Source organism: Phragmites australis, chromosome 2 (genome assembly GCF_958298935.1).
Source record: "Phragmites australis chromosome 2, lpPhrAust1.1, whole genome shotgun sequence".
NCBI lineage: Eukaryota > Viridiplantae > Streptophyta > Magnoliopsida > Poales > Poaceae > Phragmites > Phragmites australis.
The window spans coordinates 40,206,790-40,224,919 of record NC_084922.1 but is presented as its reverse complement, the minus strand read 5'-3'; the positions used below and the strand labels follow the sequence as shown (position 1 = coordinate 40,224,919).

The window sequence follows — 18,130 nt, the reverse complement described above, 5'->3', positions numbered from 1 at the left end:
ATTTTATAAAGTGAATTCATTAAAGATGTCAGATACAAAGTTGTTTTCTACGGCAAGATAGTGAATGGCAAGCAAGACTCAGCTACGATGGACCATACGATGGTGAAGAGCAAGCAAATAGCTTGGCACCGAAGGACCAAAGCGGTGGTGAAGAGCGAGTGAATGCTTTGCACCAATACTGTGCAACGCCATGGCAAGCTACGAGTGATTCACATCAATCACATAAAAAATCAAGAAGAGATGGAGTGAAGATGATATGAAAGTTGGTAACCCTCTAAGTTTGCAGGAAAGAAGCAGTACTTGATGGTATTCAAAGGCTAAAAGTGGTTTAAACGAGTTTTATCTTTAAATTTTAGTATAGGTATGCCACACTATTAAGAGGAATGCAACGTAGAGATATTTTTCATATCTCAGTGCTCAAGAGTTTGTAGCCAATCCAAAGTGAGAGTTTGCTTTAGGAATCCGATGCCAAAAGTGTGGAAGTGTTCGAATTGAATTTTAGAGTGTTCCTAGTTTTAATCCAATGTGTTGATCATGAATTCAGTTGGAATGTGTAGCCCTCTAAATAAGCTTTTCGTAGAGTCCAAAATCATCGATATTGGATATCGGGATTAAAAGTTATTGCCATTTTCAGAAGGTCAGCTATGCTAAACTCGGAAGTTCCGGGTTAACTCGGAAGTTCTGAGTTGTCTGGAAGTTCCGGATGAATTCCGAGTTAATGTTCTCGGTTGTGGTTTGAAGTTTCAATCCGGAAGTTCCGGATTAAACCCGGAAATTCTGGATTCTATGGTCAGTTCGGATATTCCGAATTGGCTCCAGGCAGGGGTGATCGGTTTGGCCTTTCAAGCCAAATCGGAAGTTCCAGTTGTACTTGGAAGTTCCAGGTTAGGCCAGAAAACTGCATAACAACTAGTTTTTTAAGTCAACCTAGAAGTTCCGGGTTGTACTTGGAAGTTCTGGGTTAGTGCAGTAATGTGTGTAATGGCTAGTTTTTGAGGGTTGTGTATAAATACCCCCTCACTCCTCTCTGGTTTGCTGCGGGTGCTCCCCACGAAATATTCAAAACCAAAGCCAAATAGAGCTCTCCTCACTGCAATCTAGTGGGAGATTTGAGAAGTTAAGTGAGTTGGGTTGAGAGATTCAGTAAAAGTGAGCTAAACTCTATTTTTGAGCACTCCAGTTATCGGCAAGAAGTTTGTCATCGCGTTTGTTACTCTTGGAGCTTGAAGCTCCTAGGTGGCTAGGCGTTGCCGGTGAGAACCCAAGGTTGTGGTGTGCCGCTGGAAGTTGTGAAGGTTTCGATTTCACCTCCGTAAGAGAAAAAAAATCAAGAGTGTAACCCAAGTTCAAGTGTGACCGAGTTTGGAGAGGAAAAAGGTTGAGAGAGACTCAGCTTAAGTGTGACCAAGCCCCTCAACGGAGACATAGAAACTTTTAGAGGAGGTGTTTGAACTTCGAGAAACAAATCATGTATCTTCTCTCTTATTTTCTTGTTCTTGAGTTCTTGTTCATTATTTGTGCATTTTGCTTGATCTACTTGTTCGTGTGGAATTGATTGTAGATTCTTCGTGGATCTACTTGAAATAATTATTTGGAACTAATAACTTCATTTGGTTTGAGTTAGAACTCGTTAGGGGTACTCTAATTTAAGTTTCGAGCTCTTTCTCTGTTTGAACTTAGCAGTTCCGGATTGAATCTGGAACTTTTGGTGAACAGTGTTTTCAGGATTTTTAACTATAGTTTTCTTGCATATATTTTGCTAGATTTGAATAATGTTTGTCACCCTAGGATTGTAACTTCACACCTATTTAGGGTGATTATGCACTAGTTGACCCTAGTACATTTATGATTTTCACTTGTGAAAATCCGTTAGTTTATTTTTTGTTGCAAGTTTAGGCCAACGGCAAAATGTGATAAACTTTTGTGAAAACGCATATTCACCCCCCTCTAGGCGACATCATTGTCCTTTCAGATACCTACCCTGGACGTTTAAGCACCGAATCTTGCATCATCATGCTTAGCCATCCCCGTGCAGCCATGTGTCCTGTATCGGCAGGACTTGATTTTTTCCTCACTAGACTAGGTTGGGTATCATACTAGGAGGCTAGGGAGCAGCGAGGGGTCAAGTGGCCATCTGTCCCTCTATTTGAATGTTTCGAGAACCGGCCAACGGCTTAAAAGGGGGCTGGCATTTAGTACAAGACCTTTGTTACTTGTGGTATCTCGTAGAAAATCCCGATAGGAAAGGTGATTGAGGTGTCTTGGTATGATTCGCTCCTCCGCTCACAATGGATGGAGGTTGAGCATATCGCTTGGGTAGAGTGTACAACCTCTACATAGTGTAAAACTATTCGAATAGCTGTATCCACGGTCATGGACTTGCGAATGCATGGTCACACTTGATTAGACTTTGGGTGCGTGTGTTTTGATGAGTGAGTGTGTGGACTAGATATCTGTGTGACAAAGTTGTTGGCTCAATCTGCTAGGATCTATGTGGTACTAGAGGTACACCAGATATGATGATAGGAACTATGAAGAGAGGTGTAGCCCCTCTCAGGACCGAAAACCCCCCAGATATGACATGTTACTTGGTTTTAAACTATTTCAAACTGTTTTAAAGTTAACAATAGAGAATATAACTGAATACTTGCATAAATTGCTTTGCACTTAAAAACTAAACCGTAAAGCCTTATCCTTGAATCATCTATTATGCATCTATGAACCCTCTTGAAGTAGTATAGGACTCGTTGAGTACCTTCCATACCCAATCTTATTGTTTTCAGTTGTTGAGATGGAAATCAACCTAAACCCAGACGAAGTTAAAGAGAAGAAGTCTAAGGTTACGTCCGCACCCGAGTTGCTTGTGGCATTGGGTTATTCCGCTTGTTTCGCTCTGCTCTGTTGTATGCTCTTTAGCTTGACTGGTTTGCCGTGGATCCTTATCCACAAGACCATCTTTCGCCTCTTTCAGGTAATTATTTTATTCGAAGTATGTATTTGATATCATTCTGGAGAATTCTGTGCGTATCAACTATTTGATCCAAGGACCGATATAGGAGACACAGGGAAACCCGAGGTCGGTGAGGACCAAGCGTGACACTATGTACTTCCTTGGGAACAACGTTCGCCATCTGTTGCTCAACGACAAGGAGAAGCACTCTGTCTACGTTGGTGCCAAGTTCTACAACATGTATCAAGGTGATCTCTCTGTCCTAGCCTACTGCACCAAGATGAAATCGCTCACCGACACCCTCAACGATCTTGGCTCTCTCGTCACCGACAAGGATCTCGTCCTCACCATCCTTCGTGGCCTCAACCCACAGTTTCATGGATCCATCCCCGTTTTCACCATCAAGCCGGTGTTTCCCTCCTTCTTCGAGACGTGCTCCCACCTACTCATGGAGGAACATCGTCTGGCTTAGGCCCATCGGCTAGCACAAGCCGCGACGCCGATGACGTCACTGTTGACACTGCATTGCCTGCTTCGACGTCCGCCTCATCAGTAGGATTGCCGTTTGTAGGACTGAGAACGACGACTAGACGGGAGGGGATTGAATAGATGTCTTACCAAATTCTTTTGAAACGGATGACCTTCTCCTATATTTTTACCTAACGCATCTCAAAACAAATAGCGGAAGCAAGAAACTAAGAGAAACAAATCACGATAAAAAAAAACTCTAAAGAAAGCATGGCTCTCGTGAATATATATGAACACTAGATTCCATGAAAACTCATTCCACGAGTCATACCCACAAAAAGATAGCAGCTTGAAGGAAGAACACTTAGATCCAAAGAAATGAACACCAGGTGGTGAAGCATTTCAAGTTGATAGATCTAGAGACAAAGGAAATTCAAGACCATTCTAAATATGAATTTTATGTCTCTAGCAATAAGAAGAACCACTTCAATAAAGTGAAAAATTTCAGCTCTTAAACCAAAACAAAAATCGCAACGAAAACTGAAGAACTTGCAATAAAGCAAGGGAGCCAATAGAGAGAAACAAAAAGGATGTGAACTCAAGCATGGGGACAAATATAAACTTCATTTCTTCCAAAGGTCTGCCCTATTTTTTGGCAGATTACAAAATATTCTTGCTCACAAAAGCTCTCACCTAACACATAGGCAAAGCACATTTCTTTCTCTTCTCTGAAACCCTAGCACAATGCTTTCAAATGGCTAGCTCTCACCTATCCTACAATCTTATCCCTTTATTTATAGGCCTAGGGAGGTTACTTAGCCCTTAAATTTCTTTATTTCCAAAATACTCATCTCTTTCAATGCACTTCTACCTACCACCGGGGCATTTTTATCCATCCTTTGCTCCGTCCATCAAACAACCGTGATGTCTTCATGACTTAGCTTCGTTTCGACGCAAGTTTCACGATGATGTCATGTGCACTTCATCCTTCCACAGTTTTAAGACCAAACCGCGAAACCGCCTTTCATGCTTCTCAAAACGTGACTCACTGCCACTTATTTACACCTTAAGTAAACACTCTGATGTCGACACGTGTACTCCGTCTTGTAATTTTGACCGCTGGCAAGGCTCTTCCACTCCCGATCTCTCAGGACGCCTTGTCACTTGCACTGGTATCCCATTCGCTAGACTTTGTCAATATGCCATCTTTATCCACCTTCTTTTGCTTTGCTTGACTTCTATGTGTACAGCTAGGATCACCCTTGACTCCGCCCAACCTCCTTGATCGTCCGGCATCAAGCACATTGCTTAGCCCCGATCATCTCGTCATCGACTACCAAGTTGCATCCATTACCTACATATCATGAGACAAGAGAACACATACCTCCAACTCCATAGTTAAGCACAAAATCCAGTTGGTCATCATCAAAATCGTTGCTAAACACCATATCCCAGAAAAATCAAGAATGCCGGATGATTCGGTGTACACATCTTTTGAGCATCGGACCGTCCGGTGTGTACACTTCTTCAAGCTATAGCATCTAGACCCACAGGTAAGTGGTAAGTGTTTTGGTGATTAATGATATTCGTATTATTGTGACTAACATATGTTTTTTGAAGGGTATCAAAAAGTTTAATTCACAATGATGAGTGGGTTCTAAGTCCCTAAGGTGATATAATGGACGATCAAATGACATATGTATCGAGATTAAGGATCTTCTAGTTCTAAGTGTCACAATGAGATGAAGGACACTTAGAGTAGTTTAGGTCTCTTTTGTTAGTATTTTGACCGTACTATAAAAAGAGACTAAGAGTTGTAGCTTGACCTAGTTAAGTCTAGACAAGTTTGGATGCACACTTGTGAATTTTAAAACAATAGGTAGCTCAAATATGCCCATGGTCAAGATGTCGAGAAGCTAGAGCTCAAGAGTACTTGAATTGGACGATCTCAGAAAATTTTTAGTACATCGGATGGTCCAACATTACCAGAGATGAACACGCTAGAGTATTCCTTGGATCAAGACAAAAGGATCTTAAGTACACTGGATGTCCCGATGATATAAGAATTATGAACACCGGAGTGTTTTTTTGTGGTGGCATAACACTTTTTGTTTGAAGTCCACTCCAAATGTTCCAGCGTTTTTTAGAGGCTACACCAGAGCATTTCTTGCAGAACAGGTTTCAGTAGGATGTTTGATGAATATGCACATCGAATGGTCCGATGTGTACAGCGGAATATACGCCGAAGTGTTTCTTGCAGAGAAGAATTTTGAAGTATGGATTTTGTGATTCTACACACCGGATGATCCAGCGTGTGCCTGGAGGCTTTGCCAGAGTGTTTAATAGGCTTAACGGCTAATTGACAGTTGGTAGTTAGGAGTGGTTGAAAAGGATACACATCAGATGTTCTGGCGTGTGTAAGTTAGTACACGCCGTATCATTCGGCATTCACAGAAAAATAGGGCAGTTGAGCAACGGCTAGATTTGGACATCTATCCTATAAATACCCTTCCACTTGTTTCATTCTAATCTCTTGCGACCTAGATGAGCTCATACACTGTGTGTGTCATCAAAAAGCAAGAGAGGGTACTTGAGTTGATTTCTATGCTCCTAATTGAAGATTAAGGACGACATTAGTGCTTCAAGAGTAGCAGGTGTTCATCTAGTTGTAATATAGGCTTGATATTGGTCAAGTGAGCTATTGGCTTATTACTCTTGGTGGTTGGTAACATCTAGCCAATCTTTGGTGATTGTAGATATGTCGGTGAGCTCTTGGAATTCTTGTGGGAGCTTCGAGAAGAGTGATGTGCATAGTTTGTGAGAGCACTTGAGTCTTGGTAACTCAATGGGGAGCTATATCCTTGGTGAATGCTCCAACAAGGGCTATGGGGGAGTGTCAACTCCTCGATACCTTGGAAAAAAATCCGGTGCTCTTTTGTCCATCTATTTCCTTTCTCGCATTTACTTTGAACATAGATCTTCATACAAGCTTTTAATTCCGCAATTTTATTAGTGTTGTTGTTTGCTTGTATAGTTGCCTTGCTCTAGCTTGTTAGAGTAGTTGTTTTATATTTGTTCTAGTACAAAGTTACTACTTGTTCTAGTTCTCGGTTGAAGCATTTTTATTTAGTGTCTAATTCACCTCTCTCTTAGGTTATTTGATCCTTTCACAAGTCCTGAAAACTTCCTAGAAAAAGCTCTAGTGAACCATCTGGTGTTCACACTTTTAGTCACCAGACCATCTGACGTGTGCAATTTCATAAGATAATCATTTTGCATCCTCTCTGAAAAAATTAGTCCGGTATGCACAGCTTCCCATCATCGGAACATCTAGTATGTGCAATTTTATCAGATAACTATTTTGCAACATCTCTGAAAATATTAGTCCAGCGTGCATAATGTCCTATCATCAGATCATCTGATGTACACTTTAATTTTTTCCACTAACTTAAAATGCTCCAGCATTAGTTCTATCTGAGTACTGGACCATCCGCATGTTCACTTCACTAAACGCTGAACCATCCAGTGAGTCAAATTTTTCTAGATTCAAAGACAAGAATACAAATTCTATTTTGTCTGTAACTTTAGATAGCCATGATCATATTTATAATACAAATACATTCTCATATAATCTCACGATCATTAAATCAAATCTGCTCACTGTAGTTCATGTCTGCTCACACCCCACAAGTTATAACTCATAGTGTTTCGAGTTGTAACTGGGGATGTGCGCAGTGCGAATAACAAGTTGTAATTCACAGTGTTAGCTTCTCGTGTTGCAATTATACATTTCTGGACGTAAAGTTGTAACTAGTCTACTTAACAAGTTGTAACTCATAGTGTTTCAAGTTATAACTGGAGGATATGCGCAGTGCGAATAACAAGTTGTAACTTACAGTGTTAGCTTCTCGTGTTGCAATTATGTATTTCTGGACGTGAAGTTGTAACTGGTATACCTAACAAATTGTAACAGTATTTCGGGTTGTAATTGGGGATGTGCGCGGTGCGAATAGCAATTGCATATAGACGCAGAATAGCCTCGCCGTATATATATATATATATATTTGATTTCTCACCGTTAACAGGATCCACCACCACCACAGGAGAAGAACCGACGGACTGAGACTGAGAGACCAACGAGTGCTCACCGAACGGAGGAGAACTGATGGACTGGGACTGCGATACTTGGGGCACTCACGCACCCACGAACAGAGCAGTCTCATCCAAAGAACACCAAAAGCTGTTAATGTTCTCCGGCTCTCAAAATCAAGGGACAGATCGCCCATCACTGCGGAGAAGTCGTGATCCAACGACGTCGCCGCCGACACTGCACTGCTTGCTCCGCCTCCGAGGTCTTCCCCATCAGCTTGATTGTCATTCATGAGATCCTCTACCATCAGAGGGGAAGAACCGACAGAGTGGGACTCCGATGCCGACAGGCAGCCACGACGAACAGAGCAGTCTCTGCCACCGCGGCACGGGTCGGAGCGTGCCCTTCTGCGTCGTCGTCGTCCGAGTCGTCCGTGCCTCTCTTGCGTTTCTTGACGTTCTTGCCGTGGCCGCTGAACCGGATGCGGCACACCTTCAGCGGCGACGCGGTGAGCTCGGGCGTGGAGGTGATACAGTACTCGTGCATGCATGACCCAGCCCGTGGCCCCGTGCTGCCCTTCACGCCGTCCTCGTGAACTTCATTCCGCTGCCGGGCTCGCCCTCCACGAACGTCTTCTGGCCCTCCCACGTCCCGCCACCCGCGCAGCGCCGCTTCTGGAGGCTGCCCTTGCCGTTCTTGGCCTGCCCCACTTCAGCCCGTGCTTCTTGAGCAGTTTCCACGGCGGCGCGCTCAGCGGGTCGTCCTCGAGGATGACTGGCCCTGTAGGCGAGGGAGGAGGTAGTAGGCGACCACCTCCTCATCGTCAGGGACGAAAACGAAGCCTGGAGGAAGCCGAAGCTTCCGAACCACTGATGCTGCCTCCATTGCTGCCGCACCAGCCTCCAGGTGATTGCAGGGTTTAGTAGGTGCGTGTGGGTGGGGAGAGGATCGAAGAATATATAAATGGCGCGAACGTACGCGAGCGCCCGCGCTGCGTTGCTGATGTCTACGAGGGGCGCGCGCGCAGATCCAGCCCTACTCAGTCCGACTCCGGATGCAATTAGGAAAGAATAATGTCGGTGGCGAAATTTCGTGAAAAAGGAAACCGAATGCGAAACATCGCAGGAGAAAATTGAAGACTTTATGTTCTTCGGATGATTTGTGCCTCCCGATTTGTAATTCTTTCCATGAGCAGCTGTTGCAACATTATAAGCTTCTCTTCTTGTGTACTTCGCCTAAGTTTAGTCATGTGCAACATTCTAGATAGATGAACACATACCGTCGTGTGTTTGTATCGATGATCATAATGACAAAAGATACTTGCACGGTTGTTGTTACAAAAGGTAATCGACGGAGCACGCGACGCGTGAACGGTGGAGTCAAGGTGAATAGGGAATAGTAAAACACTATAGTTCAGTAAGGAGGTTTCGAGATTGTCGGTGTGCTTCTCGAATTTAGAGGTAAGCAGGCTGATTCGACTGAGGAGGCAAACGGAGCGGCGAAGAATGGTCGGTGGATAGTGCTGACGATAGGGAGTTTGAAAATAAATTGGTTAGTTTGATGGCATACGGTGACAGTAGATTTGACAGGAGATGTTAACAGAGATGAGTGTAGACTGATAACGATATGATAAATAACAAGAAAGAGAAATATATAATAAAAAAATAATCGGAGGTTGAATACAAAGTTTCGTAAGTTGGGTAGAGATCGAATGGTCCTGAAAGGTCGCGTATGAAAATTAGCGTCGGTCATTGTAAAAGGGGCACGTGTCTGCAGGCAAGAAAAGGGCTCGTCTCATCTGCGATCTGCCTCGCGTCCAATCAGTTGGTGCTCTGGCAACAACCTGGTTTGTTAATCAAGCAGGCGTTCCTCCCACCACTGCGCTGTGCAAAGTCAAAGCACCTGAGAACGAGATGCATCTCCCCGTACCGTGGGGTGTCGAGCGTCGGACGGCCGCTGTCCTCGGCACAGCGCCAGGGGCGCACTGGTCCCTGACAAATCCTTATCAGGTTTGCCCTCCCTCCCGCGCCAACCGCAAGGCTATGCGTCGCTTGTGCTCCCATCTCCAGCGCGTGCCAGGTTAACAGCCAACGGAGCAGCGGGAGACGCTATCCCGTTGGAGGCTGTGGATCGGAGCCGTTGCCATCGGAATTTCGCGCGGAGGGCGACGGGTCTGCTTTCAGCCACTTGCCGGAGGAGGAGGAGGAGATCTTTCCGGATCCAAAAACGCTGAGACGTCCGGTCGCATCGCACCGTCCCAGCCTGCACCAGACACCCACCACCACCCACACGGCCACACCCCGTGACCCTGACCCCCAACGACGGCACTAGTACTTGAGCTTCGCTTCCCAGTTCGCGGCTGACACCTCGTTCACACCCCACACGAGCTGAAGCCAGCAGAAGGCATGGCCGCCTCACGCTCGCAGGAGTCGCAGCATCCGTGCCGTGCCGACTCCTAGCGATCCACCAGAAGGGAATCATCCCCCAGCCCCGCGGCTGACTGACTCGCCCCGCGCCGACGCCGACGCCGACGCCGACGCGACGCCTCCGGATCCCGATCTGCGCTGCCGCTGCCCGCGCACGCCTGGGTGGGGTGGGTGAGGTCTGAAGAGTTTGGTGTCCAAAGCCACACCTTCTTCGCAAGGAATTGCGTTAAAAAAGTCCAATTTTATTTCATAAAATTGAGGAGATGGAAGGGGAGGGCGAGCAGGATGGGTGCCCGTGCGGGGCGGTGGCGGCGGACCAGTTCGACCGGCTCCCGGACGCGGTGCTGATGGACGTCTTCAACCGCATCGGCAACGTCAAGGCGCTCGGCCGCTGCGCCCTCGTCTCGCGCCGCTTCCACGCGCTTGTCCCGCTCGTCGACTCCGTCTTCGTCCGCGTCGACTGCGTCATCCCCGACGACCTGCCGCAGCCCCCTGGCTCGGCCGGCTCCCAGCAGCAGCAGGCAGCGGTGCCCCCCGCGCGGGGGCACGGCGCGCTCGCTCAATTGGCGCGCCTCGTGCTCGGCGGCATCGCCAGGCCCATCCAGGCGCTCGTGCAGATCCTCTCCCCAGCCGCGGCGGCCGTCTCCCGGCGCTCCGCGCCACAGCCCGCTTCCCCGCCTGCGCCCGCCTCGGACGTCTCCCACCACTCGCCCTCCGAGGTCCTCCGCCCCTTCAAGGAGCTACGTCGCCTCCACATCGAGCTGCCCACCGGCGAGCTCGGCATCGACGACGGCGTTCTCCTCAAGTGGAAAGCCGACTTCGGGTCCACCCTAGGCAGCTGCGTCATCCTGGGCGCGTTGTCGGTCTCGTCGAAGCCGCCGTCACCGTCGACTTCGCCTGAAACTGCCGCGGATAGCTCGGCTAACTCTGCCGATTCCAATAGGGAGCCTGAAGAATCTGGGAGCCTCCCTGAGTCGCTCTTTACAAATGGAGGGCTAAAGCTTCGCGTTGTCTGGACAATCAGCTCCCTGATTGCTGCGTCGGCAAGGCATTACTTGCTGCAATCGATCATCGCTGATCACGCAATGCTCGGAAGCCTGAACCTGACGGACTCTGACGGGCAGGGGGTGCTCACCATGGACAAGAGGCAGCTGCAGGAGCTGCGGGTGCGACCCATCTCGGCGTCAGCGAGCTCGCACCGAACACTCATGCCAGCACTCAGTATGCGACTGTATTATGCGCCGCACGTTGAGCTTCCCGGGGGAACGCTCCTAAAGGGTGCGACGCTGGTGGCGATCAGACCAAGCGAGGACTCGTTGAGGGAGGGTGGAGGGGCTGGAGCTGCTGGCCCGGCGGGTACCTGCTGGATCTCAGACGCATTTGAGGAGCCATATCGAACTGCGGCGAAGGTGCTTCTCAAGAGAAGGGCGTATTGCCTTGAAATGAACTCGTTCTGAGCACCAGGGAGTCAGATTCAGAGAGTTCTACCCATTTGGGAGGTAAATACCATTTTAAAGTGCTAAATATGATTATGGGATGAATTACTGCCATATATAGAAGATTGCTGATATGCAATATTACATTATCTAGAAGGAAAAAATGTTGTTTTGCTAATGCGGAGTTGTGGACACAAGATTGTGTTTATTGCAAAAAAATGGAAATGATAAAAATACAATGGTGAGGTAGGATTTGTTCAGCATTAAAGGATTGGTAATTTATTTTACAAGCTAAAGTAGTGATTGTGGATTCCTTGGTTTCCATTGCATTCTTTGACTAATGAAAGGCCACAGCAGGGCTCTCGTTTTAGTCTTTCATGAACCAAACATGATTTGGAGCACGGCCTCTCATATTGGCGGATCTCAATTGTCTAACTAACTTTGATTTCCTAGTAGGTGGTGAATCTAGCACACATCAGTTATGGTTGAGTCATGCTTGTAATTTCTTGATACCCCATACTCCAACTAGCACCAAATGTGGCGCAGTGGCACCAAGATTTCTCTAATGAAAAAGCACGAACTGATGATTAATTTTCCTATTTCGTTTTGGAGATTTGAGGCCAGCTTTCCATTTAATTCCTTGGTAAATTATTCATATTCCCTGAATCTGTCTGGTTGATCAGTCACGGTGTAGTAATTTTTTTATTAGTTTAGATACAAGCAGCAAGGAGCATGATTTGGGCTGATTGAAGTTATAAATTACGCAAATAGTCTATGCATAGGACAAGTATTGTGCATATTCAGCATTCAGGTTAGACCAGTAACCGAAAGAATTTAGTATTTTTGGTTTAGCTTACAGGTTAGTTGAATAGCTTCTGGCTGGAATATATGTTGAACTGGCTCTAAATTAGTTTACGCCTGAGCTTTTCTATTGCCATGATTAATGAACCAAACATGCACAACTATGAGCTTGTTGTTTGTATCGGAGGATTGTCTAACAGTGTAAGTGGCATCCAACTGTTTTGATGTGTCAGTTTAAGTTCCTTTCTTTTCCTGTTAGCATGTGTAAAACGTGCTATGATCTCAGGGATACAGGAAGTTAAGTTGGTTATGATGTGGTTCCTGAGTGATTAGGGAGGTGGTTAGTGGCAATTAAGGTGAAGAAGATATTTTGGGAAGGGATTCTGAATTTATGGGAGAGAAATAATGTCTGCTTAGCTATGTGAAAGACTTTTTTGCCATTAGTTTTGCGAAAGACTGTTGCGTATACTTAGAATGCTCTAGTTCCATGTGCCACCCGGGCAACATGACCTGATCGAGTTTGAACTAACTACCGTTTGGGAATTGACTAAAAATGCCATATTGTAATCATGCCATCATACGTTACTATCCTATTTGTTATCAGCGTGCCAATTGGTTGTCCCTAATACAGTTGATACCACTGCTTTCTCCCTGCATTTGATGCGTAGTATGTCCTTTATGAGACAAACAACAAGCAATTCTTGTTACAGAGAACATAGCATTTTTTTGTGCGCTCTATTGAAAATCTGTCTGATGCAATTTTTTGGGGATTAAGGTTGCTGAGTGTTTCACTAAACACACTTTCATCTTGGCTTTCAGGATGGTGGGATGCTCTTGAGATGAATATAGGGGAGTACTCATCATTCCATGCAAGAATTGGAGGAAGACATTCCCCATCTATTTGATTTCAATTCCAGCGTGGTTCAGACTGCGCGTACCTGTAAGTATACACGTGTTCATGCTGGGCTAGTACGCACGAAATGGAACGGAATGGAATGCGTTATCCGCAGCAAAAGTAGTTCGAAGAGAAGCCATGAACTCCCCACTTGAGCCTTGCGTTGCTGGGGGGTCAAGCTAACGTCATTCTTTCCTCGTGGTTGTGACTTCAAGGAAGCCCGAGTTTATGCTGCCAGCTCCATGTCAAATTGTACTCTGAAATACGCTGTTGTTTCCAGAGAAGTTTTAGCTATGCTGCCCCATGTTTTTTAACCTTTCTTTTTATCAGACTGCTAAGATCGTCCAGGCTGATTTTAGAAATAAGTGCCGGGTGATGTATACTGTGATTTAAGTGGGATCTCTTGCATGTAGCAAGCACTCTCATGGATCTTGTCATGCGTCCTTTTTCGTCGCAACTTTTTGTAGCTATTGTGGTCGCGAGCGAATGCCATTTTTGTGAAATAAAAAGCTGCGGTGACTGTTGTCAGAGGTCGATAGAATGTTCTGAAACGCTACTACCAGGAACACCTTGCTTGTGGCTCACCTTGCTTGTGACCAAGGATCAGGGACAACAGCGATCCAGGTGAATACTCACTGTGTGTGATGCACAGAACAGCAAAATATCCAGAATGCTACTCATCTTCCTCAAAGTCCATAAGAAAATCGGTTAGGTTCTCAGAATCATCTATGGCTTCTTTTAGTGATATGTCACCTTTCTTCAATTTTTCCTGGAAGGCAGAAAGGAACAAGCATTATTCGTTGGTACTAGTATATCATCAGGAAAGATGGTACAAACGATGCAGGTTCATGTATGGGATAGGACGTGTATACATGTTACATAATCTGCACATGTATAGCCATATAATCAACATAAATTATTCATGGATTCACAAAGTATAAACAAACAACAAAGGAACTGGTTGTTGTATTTATGAATGCTAAAAGACTACCTGCATTAATTTTTGAGACCAGAAAACAAATAGTTATAATTAAAAGGGTACCTTGGGCTTTTCAGCCTGTCCAGTAGACTTTAGAACACTCCAATTGTGGCTCACTTTGTCTTCTGCTTCCCCAGCATCACCCCCATCATCTTCCTCATCCTATTTGTTAAGAAAAAGTTTTAAAGAAAGGATCAGCCCTCAAAATGGATTAGTCGGACAGTTATATCATCAATAACCCACTTTCTTTCTTTTTTTTGGTGATGGCCCACTTTTTTATGCCACAATATTACGGGTAAGGCCACATTTAGGATTCCTTTGAAACGCAGGAATTTCACAGGAATGGTACAGGAATTTCGCGGGAATCAGTTCAATTTCACAGGAAAAACGCAGGATTGAAGAAAAAATCCCGCAGTCGAAAAGAGGCCTTAATCTCCCATAAGCAAATACGTGAACTAAGATTCCCGTATTGTTGACTTGTTGTCATTGCCAAAAAGAGCCTTGAGAAGCACAAACTATGTTTTAATCAGTAAAGGTATCTGTACGGTAGGGTACCTCTACTGATTCAGGCTGCGCAGCGACTTTGTCAACATCTTCCTCCTCATCGTCACTGTCTTCATTGTACTGTTTAAAAGTAGAAAACATAGTGAAACAAGCAGTATCTTAAATGCATAAGCTATTATCACACCTTTCAAAATTCATAATCCATTTCTTTGCTTTTTCTGTATAGCATGCATGGCTTGAGAACTTATGGCAAACTTTTTTTCTTAAAAACAAAAATTGAAGTGTTTAAAATGGGCACTTACAGAATGGTCTCCTATATCAACAGCAGTAGCCATGGGATCTTTGACTTCAGGAATATACTGCCATCATAAAAAACATAAGTAAATGGATATTTGCTCTACCCGTACACCCTATTAGTTAAAATTAAATGGATAGTTTATGGAAGATATACCGTTATGTCTTGATTGACGTCCTCCCTCTCTTCATTCAGACGTGCATATAGCTCTTCCTTTGTGATCATTATCCCATGCTGAGAGGGGGAGGGAAAGATATCAAATAAGAAATTCATGACTCCTATTAGCAACACAGGATTGACATTTTTTGTGCTGCATCATACTATTAAAAGCACTTAAAAACAAAGGTCATATTTATGGTGTTATGACTTTGCCAAATGGTACCACCAAAAACATGGATGTGACAAAATCTTAGCTAGCACAGTGCAAATAAGATGAGTTTAGCAGAAGTGCTATCCCATACCTCCATCAGGTAAGGTACAACTTCAGGGGTAGGCTCATGAAATTCTGGACCTCTGTAGTCAATCACTTCATCAGGATCCTGAACATAGTTAATTGTTGGATAAACAGGATCACCGCCCCAAACTGCACATTTAAATAAGGAATTTAAGTCCTGGTTGTTATATGCTCTAATACAGTGTGTTAGGTAAACCTTCTTTGCCCTATTCAAAACATCTGCTCTTTCAGATTGTCAGAGTAGAGCTGAACTACTAGTAATTTACAATCCACCTTACTGAAAAACAGAGCATCTCTTTGGAGGGATGAAACAAAGAAGCTAATGTAAGATGAACGACAGATAATTATCCAACGCAAAAAACTTTAAAGATGTCCACAAGACACACAGAAAAAAGAAGAGGAATTTGAGCAAAGAAATACTTTGTTTGATCTGGTCTTCCCGCATCCTCATGGCCAAAGGATCTCGCTGAATACGCACATCAGTGCCCATCATTATACGATATTCCCCAGCAGTCTGGTGCTGAAACATTGTTATAAGTTGAGCATTCTCATCTTCGCCAGTCTCCTCAAAGTGCTTTTGTACGGCTTTGCGTGATGTATCCTTGTTTTTATAAGCTTCAACCCATTCCGAGTAGTATGCTATCGGCCCTATTTCTTCTAGTCTCCTTTGCTCTGCTTCTAGCCTGTGTTTATTGCGTATCAAATGTAAGAGCTATTAACATGCAAATAGCTATGTTGAATCAAAGAAAATTATTCCTCAGTATCTTTCTGATGCTGTAACTAAGAATGTAATGCACAACCAGTGGGTAGTAAGCAAATAGGCATATCTAAGTCAGCCTCCACATCTTTGTAACAAGCTATAACTCAAAGAGGGTGGAAATGCAGTAGCAGTTAAATAAATTTCGAAAAGCTTATATGATGAGACCATGCGCGAGTGTCATGGTACTAACAGCTCAAATACTGTGAAGTAGCATTAGAAATAAGGTGTGCACAAGTATTGTAAAATCATCCGATAAAAACGTACTATATGAACTTATTATCAAATAATTTTAGTATTCTACAGCTGTAAGTTAACCTTTCCTCTTTGTACAAATGCCTTCTTGTCTTAGCAAGAGCAGCTTCTGTCCGCGTAGGTTGGTCCCCAAAAATTTTAATTTGTCCAGTCTCAGCCATTGCCTTTGCAAAAACCTAATATAACAGAGCAGACATTACAATGTAGATCGAAGTTTAAATCTGACATAGAAACATAAGTTGGCTGAAACACCAATTAGGATACAAAAAAAGGGCAAAGCCACAACCTTCCGCATGATATGGACAGCCAAACCCTGTATATCGACATACATGCATGGATGCCAATATGCACAAGCCTCACACTTACATCTATGATATGTTCTCTTAAATCATTAACACTCTTCTCACATTCACAGTACACACTAGAAGAACTGAAGAAGCATAGGATAATCACCAACATGCTAGCTACACTTGACAGTAATTGACACTACAGATACCATACAATTTAGCTAGCTACTTTAGCACAGATAAAACAAGATAATGATAAAGAAAGAACATAGTGGCATTGTTCTGCCCGGTGTCTGTGCTATCTGATTTGAATTAGGCATAGAAAGACTAGCAAGTACCAAAGCAAATCTTCAAACCATACAGCAGCAGGAGAGTATTGCAGTAACTTATCATGTTGAGAATTGGTAGACAGTCTTAACAAAAAGAAACATCACTTCCTGACATTTACTAAGTTCGATCAAATGAGGATCTAACCGTGTCAACATCTGGACGCCTCCTCTGCCATCTAGACCACACTTCTTCCTTCTCAGACTTCCTCCTCCAATGCCACCAGAGCTCTTCGCTGGTTTTTGGCTCCCCTAGCGACATCGCCTTTGCCGGGTCGATAAATGGATGTGGCCGCCCCATCATCTTGTCCATGTCATACTCACTCAACTCCTCTTCCGGTGGTGTCTCGTAAATGACATACTCATCCACCGAATCCTTCGGCTCCTCCGACGCATCATCCCCCGATTCTGCAATGCCCACAAAAGGCTCACCATCATCTCCGTCGGTCTCCGCACCCTCCCCTGCCGAGGCTGACACGGCCTGCTTCTTGTACCCTCTCCTCCTGCTCCCGGGCTTCTGGCCAAACGACGGCGTACCGGCCGACTCACCGACGGGTGCAGGCGCACGGGCGGCGCGCACGCGGGCCGCAGTGCCCTCCGGCCAGTACTCCTTCCCGGGTATGCTCGCCCGGGCGCCCGACGCCGGCTCGAGCTGGCCGGACGTGGAGTCGAAGTAGCTGGAGTACGGCGGCGGCTCGATCTTGGACGGATCGAAATGCAGCGAGTCATCCTTGACGCACCTGATCCTCGACCGTCGCGTCCCGCTCGACGGCGCCCTCGTCCGGCGAGGCAAACCAGCGAACACCTTCTGCGCACGCACCGAATGAGCATAAGTCAGGTGCGCAGAGCAAAATGATAGAGCAGAAATTCACAATTTGAGGCGCTCCGGCAGCTACCGTGGACTTGCGAGAGCGAGGAGGAGTAGACACGGAGGCGGCTGCCGGCGGCAACATGCCTGTGCGGTTTAAACAGAAACTGGATGAAGTGAGATGCTTCGAGGAAACCTGCGTGTTCGGAAGAACGGAGGTTGAAATGGAGAGTGGAGGCTACCTGGGAAGAGCCGCCAAGGGTGGGAGCAGGACGCCATGGTCGCTGCTCCTCCGGGCGCCGAGGCTTTGGAGGTTGAGGGGTTCAGGATAACGAGCAAGAAGAAAGTGTTTACGCTTTGCTGGGTAAGGGCGTGCACCCAGCTGTAAATCTACCAGAC

At 45.3% G+C, this 18,130-nt stretch overlaps 2 protein-coding genes across 4 annotated transcripts; one reads left to right on the top strand and one right to left on the bottom strand.

The window, feature by feature from the left end:
* Positions 1-9,612: 9,612 nt before the first annotated feature.
* LOC133908840 (F-box protein At5g46170-like) lies at positions 9,613-13,596 on the top strand. Of its 2 annotated transcripts, none has more exons than XM_062351017.1 (2): positions 9,613-11,433; positions 11,827-12,964. In XM_062351017.1, exon 1 carries the CDS (start codon positions 10,198-10,200, stop codon positions 11,389-11,391), a length of 1,194 nt encoding a protein of 397 aa, XP_062207001.1. In that variant the 5' UTR covers positions 9,613-10,197; the 3' UTR covers positions 11,392-11,433; positions 11,827-12,964. The 2 variants fall into 2 exon arrangements, with proteins under 2 accessions (XP_062207001.1, XP_062207000.1); XM_062351016.1 differs by lacking the exon at positions 11,827-12,964 and adding an exon at positions 12,991-13,596 and having other exon boundaries at positions 9,616-11,433.
* A 27-nt stretch (positions 13,597-13,623) lies between these two features.
* On the bottom strand, positions 13,624-18,130 carry LOC133908839 (protein PLASTID TRANSCRIPTIONALLY ACTIVE 12, chloroplastic). 2 transcript variants are annotated; one of them, XM_062351014.1, is made up of 11 exons: positions 17,974-18,130; positions 17,820-17,878; positions 17,072-17,731; positions 16,374-16,486; positions 15,719-15,981; positions 15,306-15,427; positions 15,001-15,078; positions 14,852-14,908; positions 14,601-14,669; positions 14,109-14,207; positions 13,624-13,835 (listed from the first exon to the last, which is right to left on the bottom strand). In XM_062351014.1, exons 1-11 carry the CDS (start codon positions 18,008-18,010, stop codon positions 13,740-13,742), a joined length of 1,653 nt encoding a protein of 550 aa, XP_062206998.1. In that variant the 5' UTR covers positions 18,011-18,130; the 3' UTR covers positions 13,624-13,739. The 2 variants fall into 2 exon arrangements, with proteins under 2 accessions (XP_062206998.1, XP_062206999.1); XM_062351015.1 differs by having other exon boundaries at positions 17,072-17,728.

What these genes read in the sequence shown, in the direction of transcription:
- LOC133908840 (XM_062351016.1), top strand. Translation starts at nt 10,198, where the DNA reads ATGGAAGGGGAGGGCGAGCAGGATGGGTGCCCGTGCGGGGCGGTGGCG.
- LOC133908839 (XM_062351014.1), bottom strand. Translation starts at nt 18,010, where the DNA reads ATGGCGTCCTGCTCCCACCCTTGGCGGCTCTTCCCAG. An exon ending in GGAAGACCAGATCAAACAAA is followed by an intron (nt 15,428 to 15,718) that starts GTATTTCTTTGC and finishes TTAAATGTGCAG; the next exon opens with TTTGGGGCGGTGATCCTGTT. An exon ending in CGCAGCCTGAATCAGTAGAG is followed by an intron (nt 14,208 to 14,600) that starts GTACCCTACCGT and finishes CTTAACAAATAG; the next exon opens with GATGAGGAAGATGATGGGGG.